Raw genomic sequence first — 20,711 nt, forward strand, 5'->3', positions numbered from 1 at the left:
TTTTCCATGAAAAATTTAGAAAATTAACCTTTCTAAATTCAATTATATTTTCTTTTTGTCACACCATTTTCTTAACTATGAAAAATTAATCACCCAAAAGACTAAATTTTTTAGCACAAGTTTCATTCTATTTAGCATAACAAAAAATTTTCAAAAATAATTGTATAACTATTTATTTATATAATATATAAATGCACAAGGGGAAATATTGGCATTGCCCAAAATGTCTTTTATAATATATTATTTATAATTTATAATTATATAATTTTTATTATCTAAATTATTTTTAGTGTTATTATAAATTTAAAATTCTTAATCTACTTATATTTAATTCCTACTTAATTAAAAATAAAATTTTATAAAAAGAAGTTAATTAAAATAAAAACTCATGTCTTTTTTTTTTTTAAATCACACGAAAGTTTTTAAAAAATCAAATTTATGAAAAATAATTAACTAAGAAGTCATAAATTTACTTAAAAAAAAAAGAAATTATAATTTTTATGTTTTCAAAAGAAAATATATAAATATTCAATTTGGATTGAAGCTGAAAATATTAGAAAGGCTGAATTTTAATTAATTATTTAAATTTATTACTTTGTTACAATATATAAAATATCTAAATTTAAATTTTAATTCTATTAGAATTTTATTTTAAAAGAAATTTCATATGTATAAAAAATTCTATTAGTACTATAATTATTCACAAGTCATAGTTATAATCTCTACTTAATTCAAAATAAAATTTTTCTAAAAAAGAGTTAACTAAAATAAAAATTTATATTTTCTCAAATAAAGTTTTTATAGTACAATAAAATTGATTTCACTAAATAAAAATTCTTCTAATTACCGAGTCTTTCAGCTAGACCACTTCACTAAAACGGCGTCGTAGCTAGCTGGACCTCTTTATTTAAAACGGCGTCGTAGCTTAGCTGAAGTAAATTCTTCCCCCTTTGGGACCTGAAAGAGCAGAGAAACAGAGCGGAAACGAGGAGGAAGAGTAACTCTTCCCTATACATACACCCGGCCAATCAGTAATTTCAGTTAAAATCATGGAGGAAGAAATGTACCTCGCGTAAAATTGCAGCAAAGGTAAGGAAATTTAAAACACGTGCGGCTTTTGTTCTCACAACTGAGGAGGTTTAAAAATTCCATCTTTTCCCATTTCTGCATGTGTTTTGGCAAGATGAGCAATCTTCACTATTTCTTGTAGCTAATTGTGGCAACCGTTGTGGTGGCAGCTTAGGAGCTTGGTGCCAAGCAAAAGAAATTCTTTTTGGAGGTTCTGAAATTACCAAAAGTGGGAAGAATTGAGGGTTCTCAAACCCATTATCAGGTTATTACTAATTATATTGTTAAGATGTATTAATACCTTAAATCTTGCAGTGTTTCCTTAAGTTCTATATTTGTTGACTTTGTACTGTTTGTAGGTTTCACTTATCTTGTTGCTTTTTTCCTTGATTCTGTAGGTTATTAAACTTTATATGCCTTCCAAACTTACAATTTTAGGAATTCAATGGAAGAGCTTTTGAGAGCATATGTGTGCTTGGACTATTATTCTATAAATGTTTTTGAGATTTAAATCTATCAAAGACCTAGAAATTATATAGTTTGTTGAAACTTATAGCAAAATTCTGAAGATAGATTTCTGATACTTTATGAATCCTTTGCCCAATAAAAATTTCTATGATATTGATATGTATATGCTATTTTGCAATTATAGCCCAATGTTTTAATTTTGAACCATAAATCACAATATTTGAGATTAGCTGCAATTATAGCTAAAACCCAAAATTGATTTAGAGTTGTCTACTAAACTTACAACTCTTAATGGAAGAATTAAATATGTGGATTGTACTGTGTAAACATATCAATTATTTTTAAAAATACATCGCTAGATAGTTATAATGGAGAAATAATTAATTATTAGAGAAATTTATGAGGAAAAGTTGCAACTTTGATCGATGTGTTAAAAATTGAAGTTTTAAAAAAATACGATAAAGAATATAATTGCAGTCGAAAATTATAAATATAAAGCTCAATATATTGTAACTAACCAATTTACTAAATTAATAAACTTAAAAAATATAAAATATATGAAAAAAAAAATAAAATAAACTTTTGTACTTTTAATTAATGATCAAATAAGTTTTCATCTGATAAATTTTTTTTAATAATAAAATATTTTTTTAAAATTTTTAAATATTAAAAATTATATATTATTTTAAATTAAAATAAATTATAAAAAAATTAAAAACATATAAATAAAAATTATTTAATATTAAAAAATTAAATGAAATTATGTTTTAATTTTTCTTTTAAAAATTAATCTATTTAACCTTAATTAAAAATTTTTATTTTATTCCACTCAAAACTCACCGAAATCTTTTTTTTCCTAAAATATACATACATTAGACCATTAGCCTCGTATCAAAACCTACAGAAATCTTTATTTTTTTGATAAATTATTACTTAATCCTTATTTATTAATGAAATTAGTTATTTAATTTATATTTTAAAAAATATATTATTTAATTTTTATATTTTGTTTGCGTTAAATTATTCTCATCGTTAAATTTTTTGTCAGTCAATATTAGTTAAATTACTATTTAATCTCTTTATTTTAATAAAACTAATTAGTTAGTCCTTATATTTTAGAAAAACACATTAGTTGGTCTCTGTAATTTGACTCTATTAACTATTTAGTCTTATAATTATTTTTTAATATCTAAACTACTTTAATTCTCTACTCTTTATTTCTCTCTTATTCTCTCTTATTTCTTTCTTTTCATGTTTCTTCTTCTTAACACCCACACCATTCTCTTCCTTATTAAATAGTACAAGTTGTCTACACAAAGAATTTAATTAATTTCCTCAAATATTAATTTCCTGAAATTTTTAAGATATCAAGGAAAATAATTTCTCAGCAGAGAAAATACAAAGATAATATTCAAGGAATTAGAAATTTTTTAAAAATATATAAATTCAGATTTAATATTTACATAGCAAAATTTTATTTTTATCAAAGAATATATTTTTCAAAATATTACACGTAGACCAACTAATTAGCTTTATTAAAATAGATGGACTAAATAATAGTATCTTTCAAAATATAATGATTAACTAATTAGTTTTCTTAAAATAAAAAAGGCTAAATAGTAGTTTAAATGGTTTGAATAATGAAAATTTGATGGAGGTACTAAACAATTTAATAAAAGTAAAATATAGGGATTAAAATAACGTATTTTTCAAAATACAAAGACTAAGTAGTTAGTTTCGTTAATGATATTGTCTAGGACTATTGGGCTGAAATCTGATTGAACATTGCCTGAAACCAAAGAGAAAGGATGAGGTCGGTGGCCTGAGCTAAGCCATTTTGACGTCAACTCAGTAAATGCCAAGAAAGAGCAAATATCAATAAAAAAAAAAGTAAGGAATTGTGTACCTTCAATATTGTTGTGACCCCTATTTATAGAATAAAGGATAGTGCCTTTTTCAAATTAATCGGGATTTATGCCAACTTATTTCACTTTTTACGGAGGTGTTAACTAACATGTTATATATTCCTAGCTATAGCATAGATCTGTGCCTCTCTTTTATCTGATCACTCCTTTCATACCCAATATATATTGCCTCAGATTTCTTACCTCATCCGAACACTTTGTTATTTATCCGAACGCCTAGTGTCTAATCTTGGTTTGGGTTTCAGGACCTGAACCCTATTCGATTCAGATTGGATTTTTATCTGTATTATATCATTAGTCCCCCCAACAGTCCGAATCTTTGGGTTTGGATTGCATCCTATAAAATTATGTCAGCATTAACTACATTTGACAATTGTCCCTTGAAAAACATAAAAGACTTATGTCCTTTCCAATTTCCAAGATGCATCTTTTAGCAATTAACTCGAATTTAAATTTTGAAAATGGTCTATATATTTGCTTGTCCAAAATCAAGAGTTACTTTACCACTTCCTTCACCCTTTAGCCACTTACTCTTTCCTTCTCCCTTTGTTCATGGTATTGGCTATCTCTTTCCTGTGACCCTCTAACAATTAAACACGTAAACTTAACTGCTTTCCCTTTACTTTATTCCTTCCTTTCATTAGTCATGAGAGAACGAGATAGCCAAGAGACGCAAGAAATAGTATCCGGAGGTAAAATCTATAATAACTCCTTTTAAGAAGAACTGGCTAATAATCCTTTTTTATTGACAAAAATGGAGGTGGGAGACGCAGCGAATGTCAGTGATACGGTGGGTACCAGCTGTGGAAAATCATAAACTTATGTGCCTCCACCCTCCAAACATCGAAATCCAAGAAGACCATGGCTAAACTCCTAAACATAGACAAGATAGCTACCGAAGTAAATCCCATTGAACCACCCTCTTTAATGTTGTGATACCACATCCTTGAAGAACTATACGAAGCTGAAGTGTGTGAAGACTATATTCGAACTGATCACTACTTTGACGGAGGGGATCATGTAATAATCTATGAAGAGCAACTAAGCACCGAACTCAGATTCCCCTTGGATCCTTTTTATATCAAGGTGCTACAATATTACCAACTATTGATCACTCAGCTTCATCCTAACTCATGGCGACTACTAGTGGGCTTCCGAGCAATGTGCTGAGCCAAACATCTGGTAGCCATAGAAAAAGTGTTCGCTAGCTTATACTGCTTGGGCACAAAGAAAAATGAAGAGGCAATGAAGAATGAAAAATTTTAGTTCTTCCAAGCAGAGCCCAATTGTCAATTATTTGTTGTTCTCATGTCTTCATTGAAAAACTAGAAAGGAAGATTTTTTATTCTTCGAAGCCAAAACTGAAGCTGAGCCAATTGGGAAGGGATTCCTCGAAACTAGAATTACCATGCTAATAAGTCAAAAAGAACACTCAACCTTAATCTTACCAAGGACATATCAATAGCCAAGCTTAAGAAGTAAAGGAAAAAAGACTATTTTAAGATTGCCAAGGTGGTACAAGCCGAACTAAACTGGTGGTTCAGCACTTATGTGGCCGAAATGGATACACCTCTAGAGTTGGCTGACTTTGTTCCTTCCCTTAGTATTCATGAAAACTATTTTTCATTACAACAACGATGCATACTAATTGCTTGTTTTGTGCAGGGATGGTGAGCACTCAAAAATAAGACACTACACAACTTATCCACAAATTGAAAAGGATAAAAGCGGTTGAGCTTGGATGAGCTCTTCCCTCAAAAAAGAACCATACTGAAGAACCACCACCTGCTACTATCCCTACTGCGCCTAACCCCGTGGGATCACTGCCTAGTCCTACTCATTCTACCAATGAACTTAGTGTGCCCACTACTTCTTCCAAGCGTGTGATCAATGATAGTGTTCCAATCTCTCTTGGCTCGTAGATCTTGGCCTAGTCTATTTGGGAAAACTGGTCTATGAAGAACAACAAAGACTTCGCTTAGGTACTGGTGCCTCTGTCTATTTGTTAGAGGACTAGAAGTGGCTGGAAAAAGAGAGTCTAGAGGACCTATTGCTCTACTCAAGTAGTTTGAAATTGGAGGCCATTGCTACCGATCACATGGCCCAGGAAAAGATACAGCATCTCAAAGGCACCTTCCAATAAATGGGTTAGGAAAATATGGCTCTAAAGACCCATGCAGAATTCTCAAATGGAGGTGTTGACAAATGACCTTAAAGTTTCTAAAGCAACCATAAAAAAACTTTGAGAAAAGCTAGAGATGGAGAGATTAGCCTTGGAGGAAGAAAAGAAGAAATTAGTTGAGCTGGAAGGTCGCTTGAAGATTGCTGAGGCTGAGGCAAACTAAAGAGTAGCAAGTGCCTATGTGGACACCCATTGTGATCTCTTAAAAGAGCTCAATAAGAGATTCTTGAATGAAGATTTTTCCTAGGTGGATGAGTTGGCCCCCGAGGACAGTAAAGGAGAAGGAGGGGCGACCGGGTCCCAAAACTCATATGCTTCTAATCACACTAGGACTGATCATCCCACCAATTGAAATTGTGACACCCCTTACCCGTCTACAGTGTAACCGAGCAAGATATGCCACTCAGTGTGTCGGAGCACCAATTCATATTTCTATTACAATTTAACCCTTTTAATTCATTTGTTTACAATTTTTGATAAATCTAAATTTTTCCACAAATTTTATAGAAAATCCAGCAGAATGCCGACTGTAAATTGGAAAAACAGTTCTTCTGAACCTGTTTAAAAACACTTCCAATATAATTCCCAAATCCAAACTCCATTATACACATTTCAAGTCAATCTCAAAATCTCAATCTCAAATCACAACACTATTTTCAGAAATTTTTCTTTTCACTTCATTACTGGAAGCACATTCATAAATATTTCTCAACATAATATACAGAAAATTTCAATAATATGAAATTTCATATATTTACATCATCAAATAATTTCAAGAGTTTATAGTTACAATTCCAAAACTAATACAAAATACAAAATACAAAATGCTACCCAAAATCCTAATGTCCTACCATATGCACTGCAGAGGTGAGGTGACTCTGAACTCTGGATGTAGCTCTGAAGGCTCACCCTGTCTGATGTCTGCTGAGCTCCTCAGCTAGGTCTCCAGTACCTGCGCGTGGCAAAAGTGACGCGCTAAGCAATTCTGCTTAGTGGTGACAATATAAAATAAAATAAAATAAAATAAAAATAAGTATGCAGAATGTATGTTTACATTTTTTAGTAGACTTAATTTTTAATATTATTTGCAGTATTATTCAATTAAAATTTGGTAAGGTTTATTATCATTGCCCGAGTAACCCATATTAGTCGACTGGACTGGATAAATGGGTAAACTGGCACTGGATACTAAGTACCTCGGACCATCACACCATCGGTCACATTGTATCTCCCGGTGTGCAACAGAACAGCTAATAAGCCGTAATAATCATCAAGGATAAAACCCAAATGTAACAACTCAAATAACATAGCCAAAGGCTATTATGTCACAGAAAGGCATGGAAAGCCATGAAACACAGAATGGCATGAAGCCATATGCAGTACTGCTAACAGAACCCTATTGGCATGCCAAGCTATCCAAACCAATCTTGTTAGGTATACTAGGGCATATTACACTTTTAAATTTCACAATTTTTGAATTTCAAGTTTGAATGTTACTATTCATTTCATTAGTCAACTAAAATGTTGACTTTTGCATAGAAAATAGGTACATTGGTTTTAATACTCCCAACATACCACATTTTGCATTCAAAATTTGTTGGTATTGGTTGCCAATACCATTTCTAAGCTTAATGTTAATTGGGCAGAATTTTCAGTTTTTATGCTTTGTTTTTACTGTTCCATTGGTCATTTTTAAAATAGGAATTTGGCAAAATGATCAACATGAAAGTTGTTCCTTATTTTGTCTAGTTGAATTTCCTTTTTTGAATCACTCCATTTGGAGTTTTGTAGCTCAAGTGATGACCCAAAAACCACAACTAAAATTTTTCCAGAAATTCTGGACTGACCAAATCTATAGTGTTAGGAATAGTGACTGTAACTCACTTTTTGAATATGTTCTGGTCATAATTTGGGTTAGGTTTCTTCATGAAAGTTGTTGGTCTATATCTCATCTTGTTGATGGTAAAATTTCAGGTCAATTGGACCTTTCTACACTGAGTTATGGCCAAATGACCAAATACTGTTCATTTGGTTATTTTGCCCAAGCAGAATGCAGGTCACCCGGATTAGGGCAAACTTTTGGTCTACTTGGTTTGGTTTTCTGGGCATGGCTTCTTCACCAAAGTTGTGCCATTATGTGTCTAGTTTCATGTTCAATTGGCTTTGTACCAATTGAACCTCTACAATTCAAGTTATTGCTGCCCAAACCTGCTGAACTCATGCCCAGCCCTGCAGGTCACCAAGGGCAGCCACACCAAACTCCAATCCCACTATACTATTCACTTCATTTTTTATTTAAACAGAATTAAATGATCACTAATTGACCATTAAAACCTACTTTCATTATCACATATTCAAAGTTTCATTTTTCAGCCCAAACCCTAACTCAAATATCACAAACTATGCATTATCATGGCATTTCATCACTCCACTTACAAGATACATATTAAGGGCAGCCATACTAGCATGTTAACTCCATAAAACTCATCACAAGCATACCCCAAGCAAGGCTGCCGAAATTAGGGTTTGGTATACAAATGTTATTCAACAAATTTTCTTTGTAATTTACACTCATTCAAAGTCCTTAACATGAATTTAAGGTGAAAACTAAGGTTAGGTCACTAACCTCTATGGAGTGAGATTTCCCACTTGCTAGAGTTCTTGTTTTCCTTTTCTTTTTGCTCTCAAAAGAATCACCAAGATGTAAGAATACTTTTTTTGTTGCTAGGTTAGGGTTTTGCTGGGTAGAAGTTAGTGATATCAAGCTTTGAAAAAGCTTGCTAATGGTGGTTATGGTGGATAGGTCACGGCAAGGAAGAAGATAGGAATGAGAGTTCTGATTTTTCTTTCATTTTTCAGCGCATTTGTCTCTTTTAAATAAAGTTATGCCATGTGTCAACACTGGGTTGGTTGGGAGAATCTTAATGACATCATTATGATGTCATAATGCCATTTTCTTTCATTTTCTCTCCTTTTCTTGTCTATTTAATTGCAATTAAATTTTTAACAATATTTATTCATATTTTATATTATATAAATTATTTATTTAACTGGACAAGTTGGCCAAAAATCATCTCTGAAGATGAAATGACCAAAATGCCCTCCGTTTGGCTTAACGAGCCAAAATTATCTGTACCGATTGAAAAATTTTTCTAAGCATTTCCTTGGCATTCTAATGCTATAAGAACCTCAATGACCCTTCTCTGGAGTCCCAAAAATTATTTTATAATTTTTTCCCCGAGTCTAGGGCTCCTAGTTGTGAGAATCGTAACTTCTCACTAGGTTACCCATCGCTAGGGCACCGGCTCATTTAACTTGGTTGTATTTTATTTTTAAAATTTTTTCTAAATTTTTCTTATTAATATTTGAGTTAATTATGGTTCCTCACTTTAGTTTAAATATTTTTCCGGACGTTCTAGCTGTCCGGACCGACACTGGTCACCGGAACAGTAGAATGTACGGACTAGCTAAAGTGAGGATGTTACAGAAATTGTATTGAAGTATCTGTGGATCTATTTCCTTTTGTAACTTGTTTTAAATCAATGAAGTATTTCCATTATTTTTCGAACTCTATTATTTCTTATCTTATTTGCTAGGTCTAAAATTCCCTGAACTAAAATAAGCACTTAAAAAATTCCTGAACAAAAATCACTTTAACTTATGAAGGCCATTCTATTATGTTAGAGCAAATAGATCGCCTTTATAATGTAGTCAAACTAACAATTACTTCACCCTATAAGACCATTTTACCATCACCGTCTAAGACTTGTAATCGGCCAAAATAATGCTAACATTTAGTGCCCCTTAAGGTTTAAATGAGATATTGCCCAAATGTCTCTTAAAAATATTATGGGGGCGAGAGATCTCCTTTGTAGCCACCTAAATACCTCTTAAAGATATTAATTGGGCAAGCGATCGAGTTAGTGCCACATTAGGGCATTTATGGGTGAGAGATCACTTTAGTGCTATGCTTGTGCATTTATGGGTGAGAGATCACCTAAGTGCCACGTTAGGGCATTTATGGGCAAGAGATCACCTTATTTGTGGTTGCATTATTGTTTAGTCATATCAAATAGGCAAAAGTCTTTATTGATAAAATTTGAGCAAATTACAAATATTCCATGCTCGTGGTAGATTGCCACCACTCGGTAGACAATCTTATAAAAGGCCAGGCAAATGACTTTAGATATGACATAGGGACCTTCCCAATTACTGTTGAGCTTGCCAACCTGACTACTCCTCCTGAGACATCAACTCTTTTCATGACTAGATCACGAACTATGAAAGATTGGTGCCTCACATTTTGGTTATATATTCGAACTATCCTCTGTCTGTGCTCTGCCATTCGAACATAAATACGTTCCCACAAGACTTTAGCTTGGTTAATATTAAACTAGAGATCATCTTCATTTGCAACAATCTTAGGATTTTTAGTCCAAGCACTAAGCATGATAATTTATACAGGAATAATAGTTTCTGAGCCACATGTTAAAGAGAATGATGTCTCCCCAGTTGCTGATTTGGGAGTAGTTCAGTATGCCTACAAAAAAATATGGCAACTCATCCGGCCACTTTCCTTTAGCTTTGTCCAGTCTGCGCTTCAAGCCATTCAAAATGGTGCAATTAGTGAGTTTTGTCATTCCATTGGTTTAAGGATGATAAGTGAAAGTGAACTGGAGATCAATGCCCCATTCTGAGCAGAAAGATCTGAACTTAGAAGTTCTAAACTGAGTGCCATTATCAATAATAATTACTTTGGGAACATGAATTTGTTAAAAATGTTGTGTCTTACAAAGGTGATCGCCTTATCAGCAATGATCACTTGTGAAGCTTCTGCCTCAGCTCGCTTAGAAAAATGATCAATGGCCACAATAACATACTTTCTGGATCTTGAAGCCTTAGGAAATGGACCTTACCACTGATAAAATGGCCATGGACTCCTAATAGCCGATAAATTTTTTGTCGGAGCTCAAGGGATAAAGTTATGCTCTTGACATTTTTTGCATTTTTGAACGAATTCCTTGGCATCATCTACTGCTGAAGGTTAAAAATATCCCTAACGAAGAGCTTTTTAAGCGATGGTTCAAGCATCTTCATAACTACACCATCCTTCATGAATGTTAAACAAAATCACCATTCCCTCCTCAGAAGTAATACATTTTAATCAAGGCCGCAAAAAGAACCTTTTATAAAGCCATCCGTCCAATATAATGTAACCAGAAGACTTCTACACTATCTTTCTTACTTCAAGAGGATCATCGAGTCATACCCCATTATCTAGATAACAAAAAATTAGGGTCATTTAAGTGGTACCAATATCAATTGGCAATGCCTCCTCTTGAACAAGGGTTAGGATAGTAATCTCTTCCAAGGGTATAGGCTGGGTTTAGTGCTACTCACTTGAGGCTGCTAACTTGGCCAATGCATCAGCTTCATTATTTTCTGATCTTAGAATTTATAGGATGGTCACCTCTCTGAAATTAGATCAGATCTCCTGCATATAACTTTGAATTCTCGCCTCATACTTTGCCGAGTTTGAGTCCTTGACTTGGAAATTACCCTGACATTGATTAACAACTAATTGTGAGTCATAAGAGATAATAACATTTAGGATTCTTACCTCCTTCATAATCTGAAGTGCCATCGGGATGCCTCATATTCTGCCATATTATTGGTGGCCTGAAAGCTAACCGAGCTGCATAATGGAGCTTGATGTGATAAGGCCTTTACAACACAATTCCAATCTTAGCTCTTACTGATCCAACAGCTCCATTGATCCAAACCTTCCATTCTTCCCTTAATTCCTTTTCTTCCCATTCTAATGGCATCATTTCTACAACAAAATCAACTAGTGCCTAAGCTTTGAGTGTTGTTTAGGGACATATCTGATGTTTTATGCACCCAATATCACCTACTCTAGGCACAATATCTTCCACAAAGGATAATTAGTTTAGACTTCAATGGTGTGTGACTCAAAGTATGGTCTTAACTATATTATTACTGATAGTACTGTAAAAGCGAGCTTTTCTAGTGCTGGATAGTTGAGCTCAGCCGCCTTCAACACTTGACTGGTGTAGTAGATTTGACTGGTGTAGTAGATTGGCCTTTGCTCACCACCTTTTTTCTCGAAACAAAACCAAACTAATCATTTCTTGAGTAACTGCAAGATACAAAAATAGGACTTTGCCTGGCTTAGGCAAGTCAAGAAGAGGTGGGTTAGTGAGAAAATCTTTTAACTCATCGAAAGCTACTTGACAATCATCACCCCAATTGAAATGCATCCTTTCTTTCAAAACTTGATAAAAAGGCAAACATTTTTTAGCTAAACAAGACATAAAATGACCCAATGTTGTTACATGACCATTCAACTTCTGAATTTCCTTAATGCTTCGAGGTGGTTTCATGTCCATGATTGCTTTAATCTTCTCTGGATTAGCTTAAATCCCTCTTTCTAATACCATATAGCCCAAGAGCTTCCCTATCTTAACTCCGAATGTACACTTATATGGATTTAACTTCATTCCTACTTTGTCCAATTTGTTAAAAGCTTCTGCGATGTCCCTTGCATGGTCCTCCGTCCTTTTATTCTTAATAATCATATCATCTACATACACTTCCACTGTCTTTCCAATCAATCCCTCAAGCATTTTGTTCACCAAACGCTGGTAGGTGACTCCTATATTTTTTAATCCGAATGGCATAACCTTATAGCAACACACCCCTGAGTCTGTAATAAAAGCAGTCTTTTTCTCATCATTGAGGTCCATCTTAATTTGGTGATATCCTAAAATAACGTCGATAAAGGAGCATACAGCATGTCCTGTAATTGAATCTACTAACCGATCTATTGTGGGCAAAGGATAATGGTCCTTGGGACAAGCTCAGTTGAGGTCGATAAAATCAATACACATTCGCCACTTGCCGTTAGAGTTCCTAACCAATACCACATTAGCTACCCAAGTGGGATACTTAACTTCCCTAATCAATCTAGCTTTTAACAACTTATTTACCTCATCTCTGACCACTTGCTGCCTATCTGTGGCGATCCATCAATTTTTTTTTTGCCAAACCAGCTTGAAGGTAAGATTCACGTTCAAACTATGCATCATCACAGAGGGATTGACTCCTCTTACTTGCTCTAGACTTCAAGCAAAAGTGTCAACATGCTTTCTTAAGATTTTAATGACTGCCTCCCTATTTGGTCCCTTAAGAATGGTGCTGAGATTGATGCACTTTCCTGGGAAACTATACATCCTTAACTTTATCAACTAGCTCTAATGAGATATGGGACTCCAGCTTTTTTAAGAGATCAATAGGGAAATTAGTCCTGGTAGCCACTTTGGCAGATTGCAGCTAACTGCTGACTTCCCTGAACTACAACAACTCCCACTATTGTAGGCAACTTCATGCAAAGACAATCCATGTTAATCAAAATCTAATTACTATATAAAATAGGCCTTTTCAATATTACATTATAGGACAAAGGAGTGTCAACAACTACAAAATCAGCATAAATGTTCCTTCGGAAGGAACCATCACCTAACCCCACAGTAAGGTTAATTGTTCTTACCATTAGGACTATTTTATCTCCCAATCCAACCAAAGGATAAGCTACCTTTAAGAGATCCTTCTTCTGCAATCCAAGCTTTTCATATACCTCAAGAGTGATCAGATTCACCGAAATTCTAGTATCTACCTGTTCAACAAAATATTTACCACCAAAGGGTCAAAATGGGGATGTTTTATGTGCTCCTAGTCTTCTGTGTTGAAAGTGATTGGATCTGAACATGAAGTTTCTTTTTCCACTAAAAGGACTTTTAATCTTTCATTTTTGTCGATAGATCTTTTTATGGGATACATACAATCATTTGGTCCTCCTGCAATGACATTAATAATGCCCATCGGTTCTTCCTCAGTAGCTTTGTTCGACTCCTTATTTACTGAACCCTCATCTCGCCTACTTCGTGAATGATCATCTCTGGCAAATTCTTTCAAGCTGCCATCTCTAACTAACCACTCAATCTCATCCTTAAGTTGCCTGCAGTCGTCAATGGTATGACCATGATCATCATGGAAGTGACAATACTTAGGCCAATCTCTTCTTCTAGCACTCTCAGGCTTGAGCTTGCATGGCCACTTAATATCCTGACTTATTTTTTAGATCCATATGAATATCCTTACCCTAGACTCATTGAGAGGTGTGTAAGTGCGATAGTGCTCCTTTCCCCATTCATAATCACGATCCCAATTATTAGATCACCTATCACCACCGTAGCTCCTCTTCTCATACCTTTTGTCATTATTTTGTGGAGATCGCCTCCCGTCTCTTAGGGTTGTTCACTCATTATTGAGCCTGATATATTTTTAAGCTCATTCCATTATCTGTTGATAATCTCATTCTGTATTTTTAATCAAGGAATCAACAAATTTCACATTCCTGGCCCTTTTTTTATTTGGCTCACACTCTATTTCATGATTGAGTCTCTCTATTTGGATAGCCTTAGTGTTAAATCTGGAGATATAATCTCGAAGGGATTCCCCCTCCATTTACCAAACTTTCATGAGGTCAAAAGATAGCTTTCTTGGTAGAATATTACTAACAAATTTGTCCTGGAATGAACTTGTCAATTAATCAAAGCTTTCAACTGATCCCACCGAGAGTCGTTGATACCATTTTTGGGTAAGTCCTATTAAGGTGGTCGGAAAGACCTTGCACAAAATATAACTGTTAAAGTTATATAATAGCATAGTGGTACGAAAATTTGTAAGTTGACTTTTAGGATCAGTGATGCCATTATATTTATCTAAAATTGGCAATTTAAATTTTGGTGGAAAAATTTCAGCTAGTATCACCTCACAAAGAGGAGATCCATCACTCATGCCAAAATTATCATCATTGGGATGCTTTTGGTACCTTTTGATTGTTGGGCAATCTTTTGACTTAATGCAGTATTCTCACTATCAAATTCCTCCTCCCTAGAGTATTCCCATTTTGACTTGACCTTATTGCCTCCAAATCTATCCTCCTAAAGATGTTCCCCAAGAAGCGCTATTAGTGGAGGTGGAGGAGGAAGTGGTGGTGCTGGAGTTGTTGGTGCACCTTCTCTATTAGATTGCTCATATTCTTTTCTTAAGAGTTCTAACGTTGCCTCCATCTCTTTAATTTTCAAGAACATGGATCTTAGAAGGAGTCTATGTTTCTCCCTTCTAGAAATTCCAGATTATGGACCATTAATGGAGGTTCTCCAACCCAAGTCCAAGTCCCCACATTGTCAAGAATGGCTTCTGAGCCTGCTCTTCTAGAATGCATGTCTGTCTCAGCCATTAGAAATCGACAAAATTAGTTAACAAAAATAATGAAACCCAAGAAAACAAGCAACAAAAATAAAAATGATTAAAGATGAGAAGTTAGCCAAAGACAAATAGCGTTATTTTCCATAGACGACACCATTGATATTGTCTAGGACTCTTGGGCCGAAACCTAATCGGACGTTGCCTGAAGCTAAAGAGAAAGGATGAGGTCGGTGGCTTGAGCTAGGCCACTCTGACGCTCAAGTCAGTAAATGCCAGGAGAGAGCAAATACCAATAAAAAAAAAGAAAAAAATTGCATACCTTCAATATTATTGTGGTCCCTATTTATAGAATAAAAAATATTGCTTTTTCCGGATTAATTGATATTTTATACCAAGTTATTTCACTTTTTACGGAGGTGTCAACTAACATGTCCTACTCTCTTTTATCCTATTACTCCTTTCATACCCGATCATATATTGCCTCATATTTCTTGCCTCATCCGAATACTTCGTTATTTGTCCGAACGATTGGTGTCTTAACCGAATGCCTCGTGATCTGCCCAAACACCTAATATCTAATCTTGGTTCAGATTTCAAGACCCAGACCCGAACCCTATTCATCGAATTTTTATTCATATTATATCGGTTAGAATATAGGGACTACATAATAATTTTCTCTTATTTTATTAGTAAAAAAACCTTTTATTTTAAATTATCATTAAAAAAAATCATATATTTTGGATAAATCCGTGCAGCAACTTAGAAAAAATTGGCCACAGGACAAGGAGACTTCTAGTAAAGCAAGTCCACCCAGTAGACCTGAAAGCTCCTTATTAATAAAGAAGAAGTTATCTATTTTATTTCTGATCAAACATAAGCATTAAAGAACCAGAAGAAGCAAGGAAGCAAAAGAAAATGATGAGACAAATCGTGTTGTCTGTGTTGGGAAAAATTTCAAATCTTCTTATCCAAGAGTCAGATTCATTGCTTGGAGTAGAAGATCAAATTCAATGCATCGAAACTCTATTGAGAAGATATGCTGATGATTCTTGCAATGTGTGCCAAAAGAAGCTATTAAGAAAAACTATTTACGATCTTGAAGATGTGATTGATGAGTTAATTATTAAATCAGCCCGGAGAAGCAATAGAGATGTTTGCATTCGGTATGTTTCGGCTTTCGTTCATCTGCCAATGTATTTCTTTTATTTTCTGGCTCTTGTCGATTTGCTAGATCATTATAGATTTCGTGAGAGACTGGAACAGATCAAGATTAAAATTTCCGTGGTATATACGAGGTGGTTGCAGGAAGCTGGTTACTGGCACAAATCTTTTGGCGTATACGATGTGGGTATTGGCTACTCTGTAATTTCGCCTGTTATAGGTTTGTTTGAGGCCTTAGCCACTCGGAATGAGCTTCGTCCTACTGTGCGAAGGCAAGCCAGGAGGTTAAGAGACGAATTCAGGTCTTTGGATGATTTTCTAAAAGATATTGAACAATCAAAACAATTAAGTGAAGTAGGAATGGCGTGGATGGAGGAACTTTGCGATGTTTGTCGCTCAGCTGAGAATGTTGTTGGGCTTTTCTTGCAACGGATGAAGAACGGGAGGAGAGGACCTTTCGAAAACTTGGTCTGGGCTCCCCTGAATTTCATTTCCCAGCGTAAGCTTTTCCTTCAGATGGCCTCGATTAATCGTAAGATCCGTGATATTTCTGGTAGAAGAGATGAAGCCATTCCAAGATCTATCTCAGGGAGTAACAATGACCAAAGTTTATATCAACAGGGAAAACCACTTCCTCGTGATGCTGATCAACTTGATATGGTTAGCTTTGATGAGGATGTAGATGCAGTTATGGCACAGCTGCTGAAAGATGACCCCCGCTGCATCACTATTTCAATTGTGGGTGTCGGAGGCATTGGAAAGACAAACCTTGCAAAGCTAATCTACGATAGCCAGACTATTGCAGACCATTTCCCTAATCGTATTTGGGTGTCTAGAGCAACCGAGTTTAATATCATCGAACAGATTTTCAGTGTTAAAGATTCAACTTTAGTAAGTTATCCTTTTTGGCATGAAAAATTTGCATATACGGTGAGGCAGCTAGTTAATGCTTTCTTCTTGGATAAGAAGTATCTCATAGTTGTTGATGACTTGTGTTTAACCGAATTGTGCCTTCCAAGAGAATTCTGGACAAACATGGGAAGAGTCTTCAATGACATTCCAAATGGAGCAAGAATACTTTTCACAATTCGCAATTTCAGGCAAGCTCCACCAGATACTGAAACTAGCTTCATTTACAGACTGCATCTCCGAAGCCATGATGAGAGCTGGGCATTGTTCACGCACACTTTGAAGGTAAACATCCTCCCAGAGATGCAGAATTTGAAAGGACATATCATAAGAACATGTGGGGGGCTGCCAAAGGTAATCTTGAAACTAAGAGAACTACTGTCGCAAAGAGATGCAACTCTAGAGGAGTGGTCAAGGGTACTTGACCGCCTAAATCAAGATCAAGAACCCTGGTTAGAAATCCTAGATGAAATTAACAAGTATTTGCCTTTGTATTTGAGAAGATGTCTCTTTTATTTTGGATTATTTCCAGTAGGGCGTAAAATCCCTGCGAGAAGGTTGATTGCCTTGTGGGTTGCTGAGGGTTTGGGGTGTCAACAGAGTAATGAAAAATCCCCTGAACATGTTGCAGAGGCATGCTTGAGAGAGTTAATGAATTATAATATGGTTCAGGTGACAGAAAAGAAACTCAATGGGAGGGTTAAGACATGTTGCCTACCAGAAGCTTTGCAAGTACACTGGTTCTCAAAAGCAAAGGAAGCTAATTTTCTTCAAGGTCACTCTGACATTTCCAATACCAACATTGGTGTAATACGCCGTCTCGCTGACCATCTTCAGCAGAATGATGCCATCTTTGATGATATTCATTGTCACAACAATGCTTCCTCATACTCTCGCTACAGAGATGTGGTCTCCTTTTTATCCTTTGATACTCGTGAAGGAAGCAGGCCTGGAGAAGATATAGGGAACTTTCTTGATAGATCCATCTCAAGCAATTGCTTCCGTTTCCTCTGGGTGTTGGATCTGGAAAATGTATACAGGCCAAAACTGCCCAAGGCAGTAGGTCAACTCACTCGGTTGAGGTATCTTGGGTTGAGATCAACGTACCTGGAGATGCTTCCTGTGTTCATTAACAAATTGCTAAACCTTCAAACACTGGATTTGAAGCGCACTTGCATCAACACTCTTCCCTGTTCAATATGGAAGATGCAAAAGCTAAGGCATTTGTTTCTGGATGAGAGTTTCCGCAACACATTTGTGCCTCGACAAGAAGAAAGCTCTCTGGTGGATCTTCAAACACTCTGGGGTGCATTTGTAGATGAGAATAGTCCAGTGAGAAATGGCCTGGACACTTCATTGAACATTAAAAAATTGGGACTGAAATGCAAGATATCAGTGCCGTCTCAAAATGCAGCAATGTCCTCACAACTGGTTGATGTCGCAAACTGGATTGTAAAACTAAAAGACCTTCAATCCTTAAGATTGAAATCATTTGATGAATCAGGCCAGCCCTGGGATCTGCACTTGCAGTCTTTGGTAGAGCATGTGGATCTTTCCAATATATATTTGGTTGGAAAGCTGAAGAATCAGCACCTGGTATCTGCGTTACCAAGGAGCCTAATTGACCTCACCTTGTCAGCATCTGGACTGGTAGAGGACCCAATGCAAACGTTGGCCAAGCTACCCAACCTTAGAATCGTTAGGCTGTTGTCCAGATCTTTCACAGGAAAGAATATGCTTTGCAGTTTTGGAGGATTTCCAAAGCTTGAAGTCCTCAAATTCTGGGAGCTAGAGCTCCTGGAGGAGTGGAATGTGGAGGAAGGAGCACTGACTAGCCTGAAGGACTTGGAAATCAGATCCTGCGGAAATTTAAAGATGCTTCCTGATGGACTCCAGCATGTTAGGACCCTTCGCGAATTGAAATTAACAAAATTGCCAATGGTATCATCAAGGATTAAAGATAATCTTGGTGGGGAATGGAATAAAATTGCTCATATACGCCATGTGTGGAAGGAAGATTGATAATGCTAGGTCCAACAGATTCATGGGTACGTTTCTACTGTTTATTTAACATCCTCTACCATTTAATTTATTAGAATATTTACTTAATTATCAAGATAATAATAATTTTACCATTGTTATATTGCTTTTTCATTCAGGATTTATTCTCAAAGTCATGATTCAGACCTAATCAAATCAGATGATGATGAAGATGAAAGCTGTTTTGTCTAATATATGCAATTAATCATTTGCCAATCTTGTGTTCTTGTTTCTGCCTTTTTCTTTTCCTTTTCTCTGTTTAGAGATCTGCGTGAACGAATTTGAGTGTGATGTAATTTCTTCTGTGATGCTTTCCAAGCATTTCTTTAGATCAACATCAACCTCAGTTATATTTGTAATTTTCGTTATAAAATGAAAAGTTAGGTTTGCAATGAGATTGAATTAAGAGAAATAAAGATGTTTGTGCCTCTAATGGGGATGAAAGAGAGGTTTTTGGCTAAAAGCAAAGGTAGATGAGATTAAGATTCTCTCCCTTTTTATAAATATAGTCTCTATTATGTGTATATAATTTCCATTATTCAACTCAAATTAAATAGTTGAGGTATAATAATAATAAAGTATTAATATTTATGCTTCAATAAGGCAGTCGGTAATCTCACTTGGTTGATGTATTTTGGCTTGAGATCAACATGCCTTGAGATGCTCCCTGCGTTCATCAACAAATTGCCTCTGCGTGATTTTGTAGATGAGGATAGTCCAGTGAGAAATGGCCTGGACACTTCTTTGAATCTGGGTTGCTGCTGCAAACTGCAGTGCCCGCCAAACATTTCTGATTGTAAATACTGAGCCAACACAAACAGGTCCAAACTAAGGTAGTACTACTGGTTGGGCTTCATCCTCTGTGCACATTTTGATCATTGAGTGTTTGGAGGCTGGCTGGCCCAGTTGCCCCTTACTAAGCTCAAATCCATTTCCAAATTCAATTCCAATCTTTTCATTGACTGCTTTATTAATGCAAGACATTGGAATCCAATTGTTAGAAAGACTTTGATGGAGTCTCCCTCTATCCATTTAATTTTTCTAATGAGTGTATGTACCTTTCTTTGCCTTTAGAGTGCTGGCTGGCTCAATTATAGAGGGGATGGAAGCGTTTTCTAAAGAAATTTACTATGTGAAAGCAATGAAGAAAAGGAAGACTTCAAGTGAATAAAGCCAACTTCTATCACATGTTCACCATATTATAATACCAATTCATTGACCCCCACTTTTGTTTTGGGTCTTTCTCTTGCAACTTCTTGTGGAAGTTGGAAAGATTTGGGAAAGGATTTTGATTAAATTTTTTTAAGCATCTACCAAAACAGAAATTCATTAAAAATTCATAAGATCCTTCTTTATTAGTTAAACTTAAATTTCTTTTTTTATTAAAACAATATTTTTTGAATTTAAAATCTTATCTCATATGTAATTGACATGGACTTAGTATTTAACACAATTGATTAGTGAAAAAAATTCCTATAATTATCTAAATTAATTTATAATTAAGACTTAAAGGGTGTTTGATTTAACTTATAAAAATCAGCTTATAAGCTAATTTGGGCTTATAAATATTTAAAATATTAAGAAGTTACATATTTTATTAAAGTATTTATAAGTGGTTGATAAGCAGTTAATTTATTTAATAAAAAATGACTTATAAGTATATT

General features: G+C 35.0%; 1 protein-coding gene across 1 annotated transcript; it reads left to right on the forward strand.

Moving 5' to 3' along the window:
• The first annotated feature begins 15,724 nt into the window (after positions 1 to 15,724).
• LOC110657622 (probable disease resistance RPP8-like protein 2) lies at positions 15,725 to 19,480 on the forward strand. Its single transcript, XM_058148506.1, has 2 exons — positions 15,725 to 19,055; positions 19,167 to 19,480. Exon 1 carries the CDS (start codon positions 15,853 to 15,855, stop codon positions 19,027 to 19,029), a length of 3,177 nt encoding a protein of 1,058 aa, XP_058004489.1. The 5' UTR covers positions 15,725 to 15,852; the 3' UTR covers positions 19,030 to 19,055; positions 19,167 to 19,480.
• Positions 19,481 to 20,711: the final 1,231 nt, after the last annotated feature.

This window comes from Hevea brasiliensis, chromosome 6, assembly GCF_030052815.1.
Source record: "Hevea brasiliensis isolate MT/VB/25A 57/8 chromosome 6, ASM3005281v1, whole genome shotgun sequence".
Taxonomy (NCBI): domain Eukaryota; kingdom Viridiplantae; phylum Streptophyta; class Magnoliopsida; order Malpighiales; family Euphorbiaceae; genus Hevea; species Hevea brasiliensis.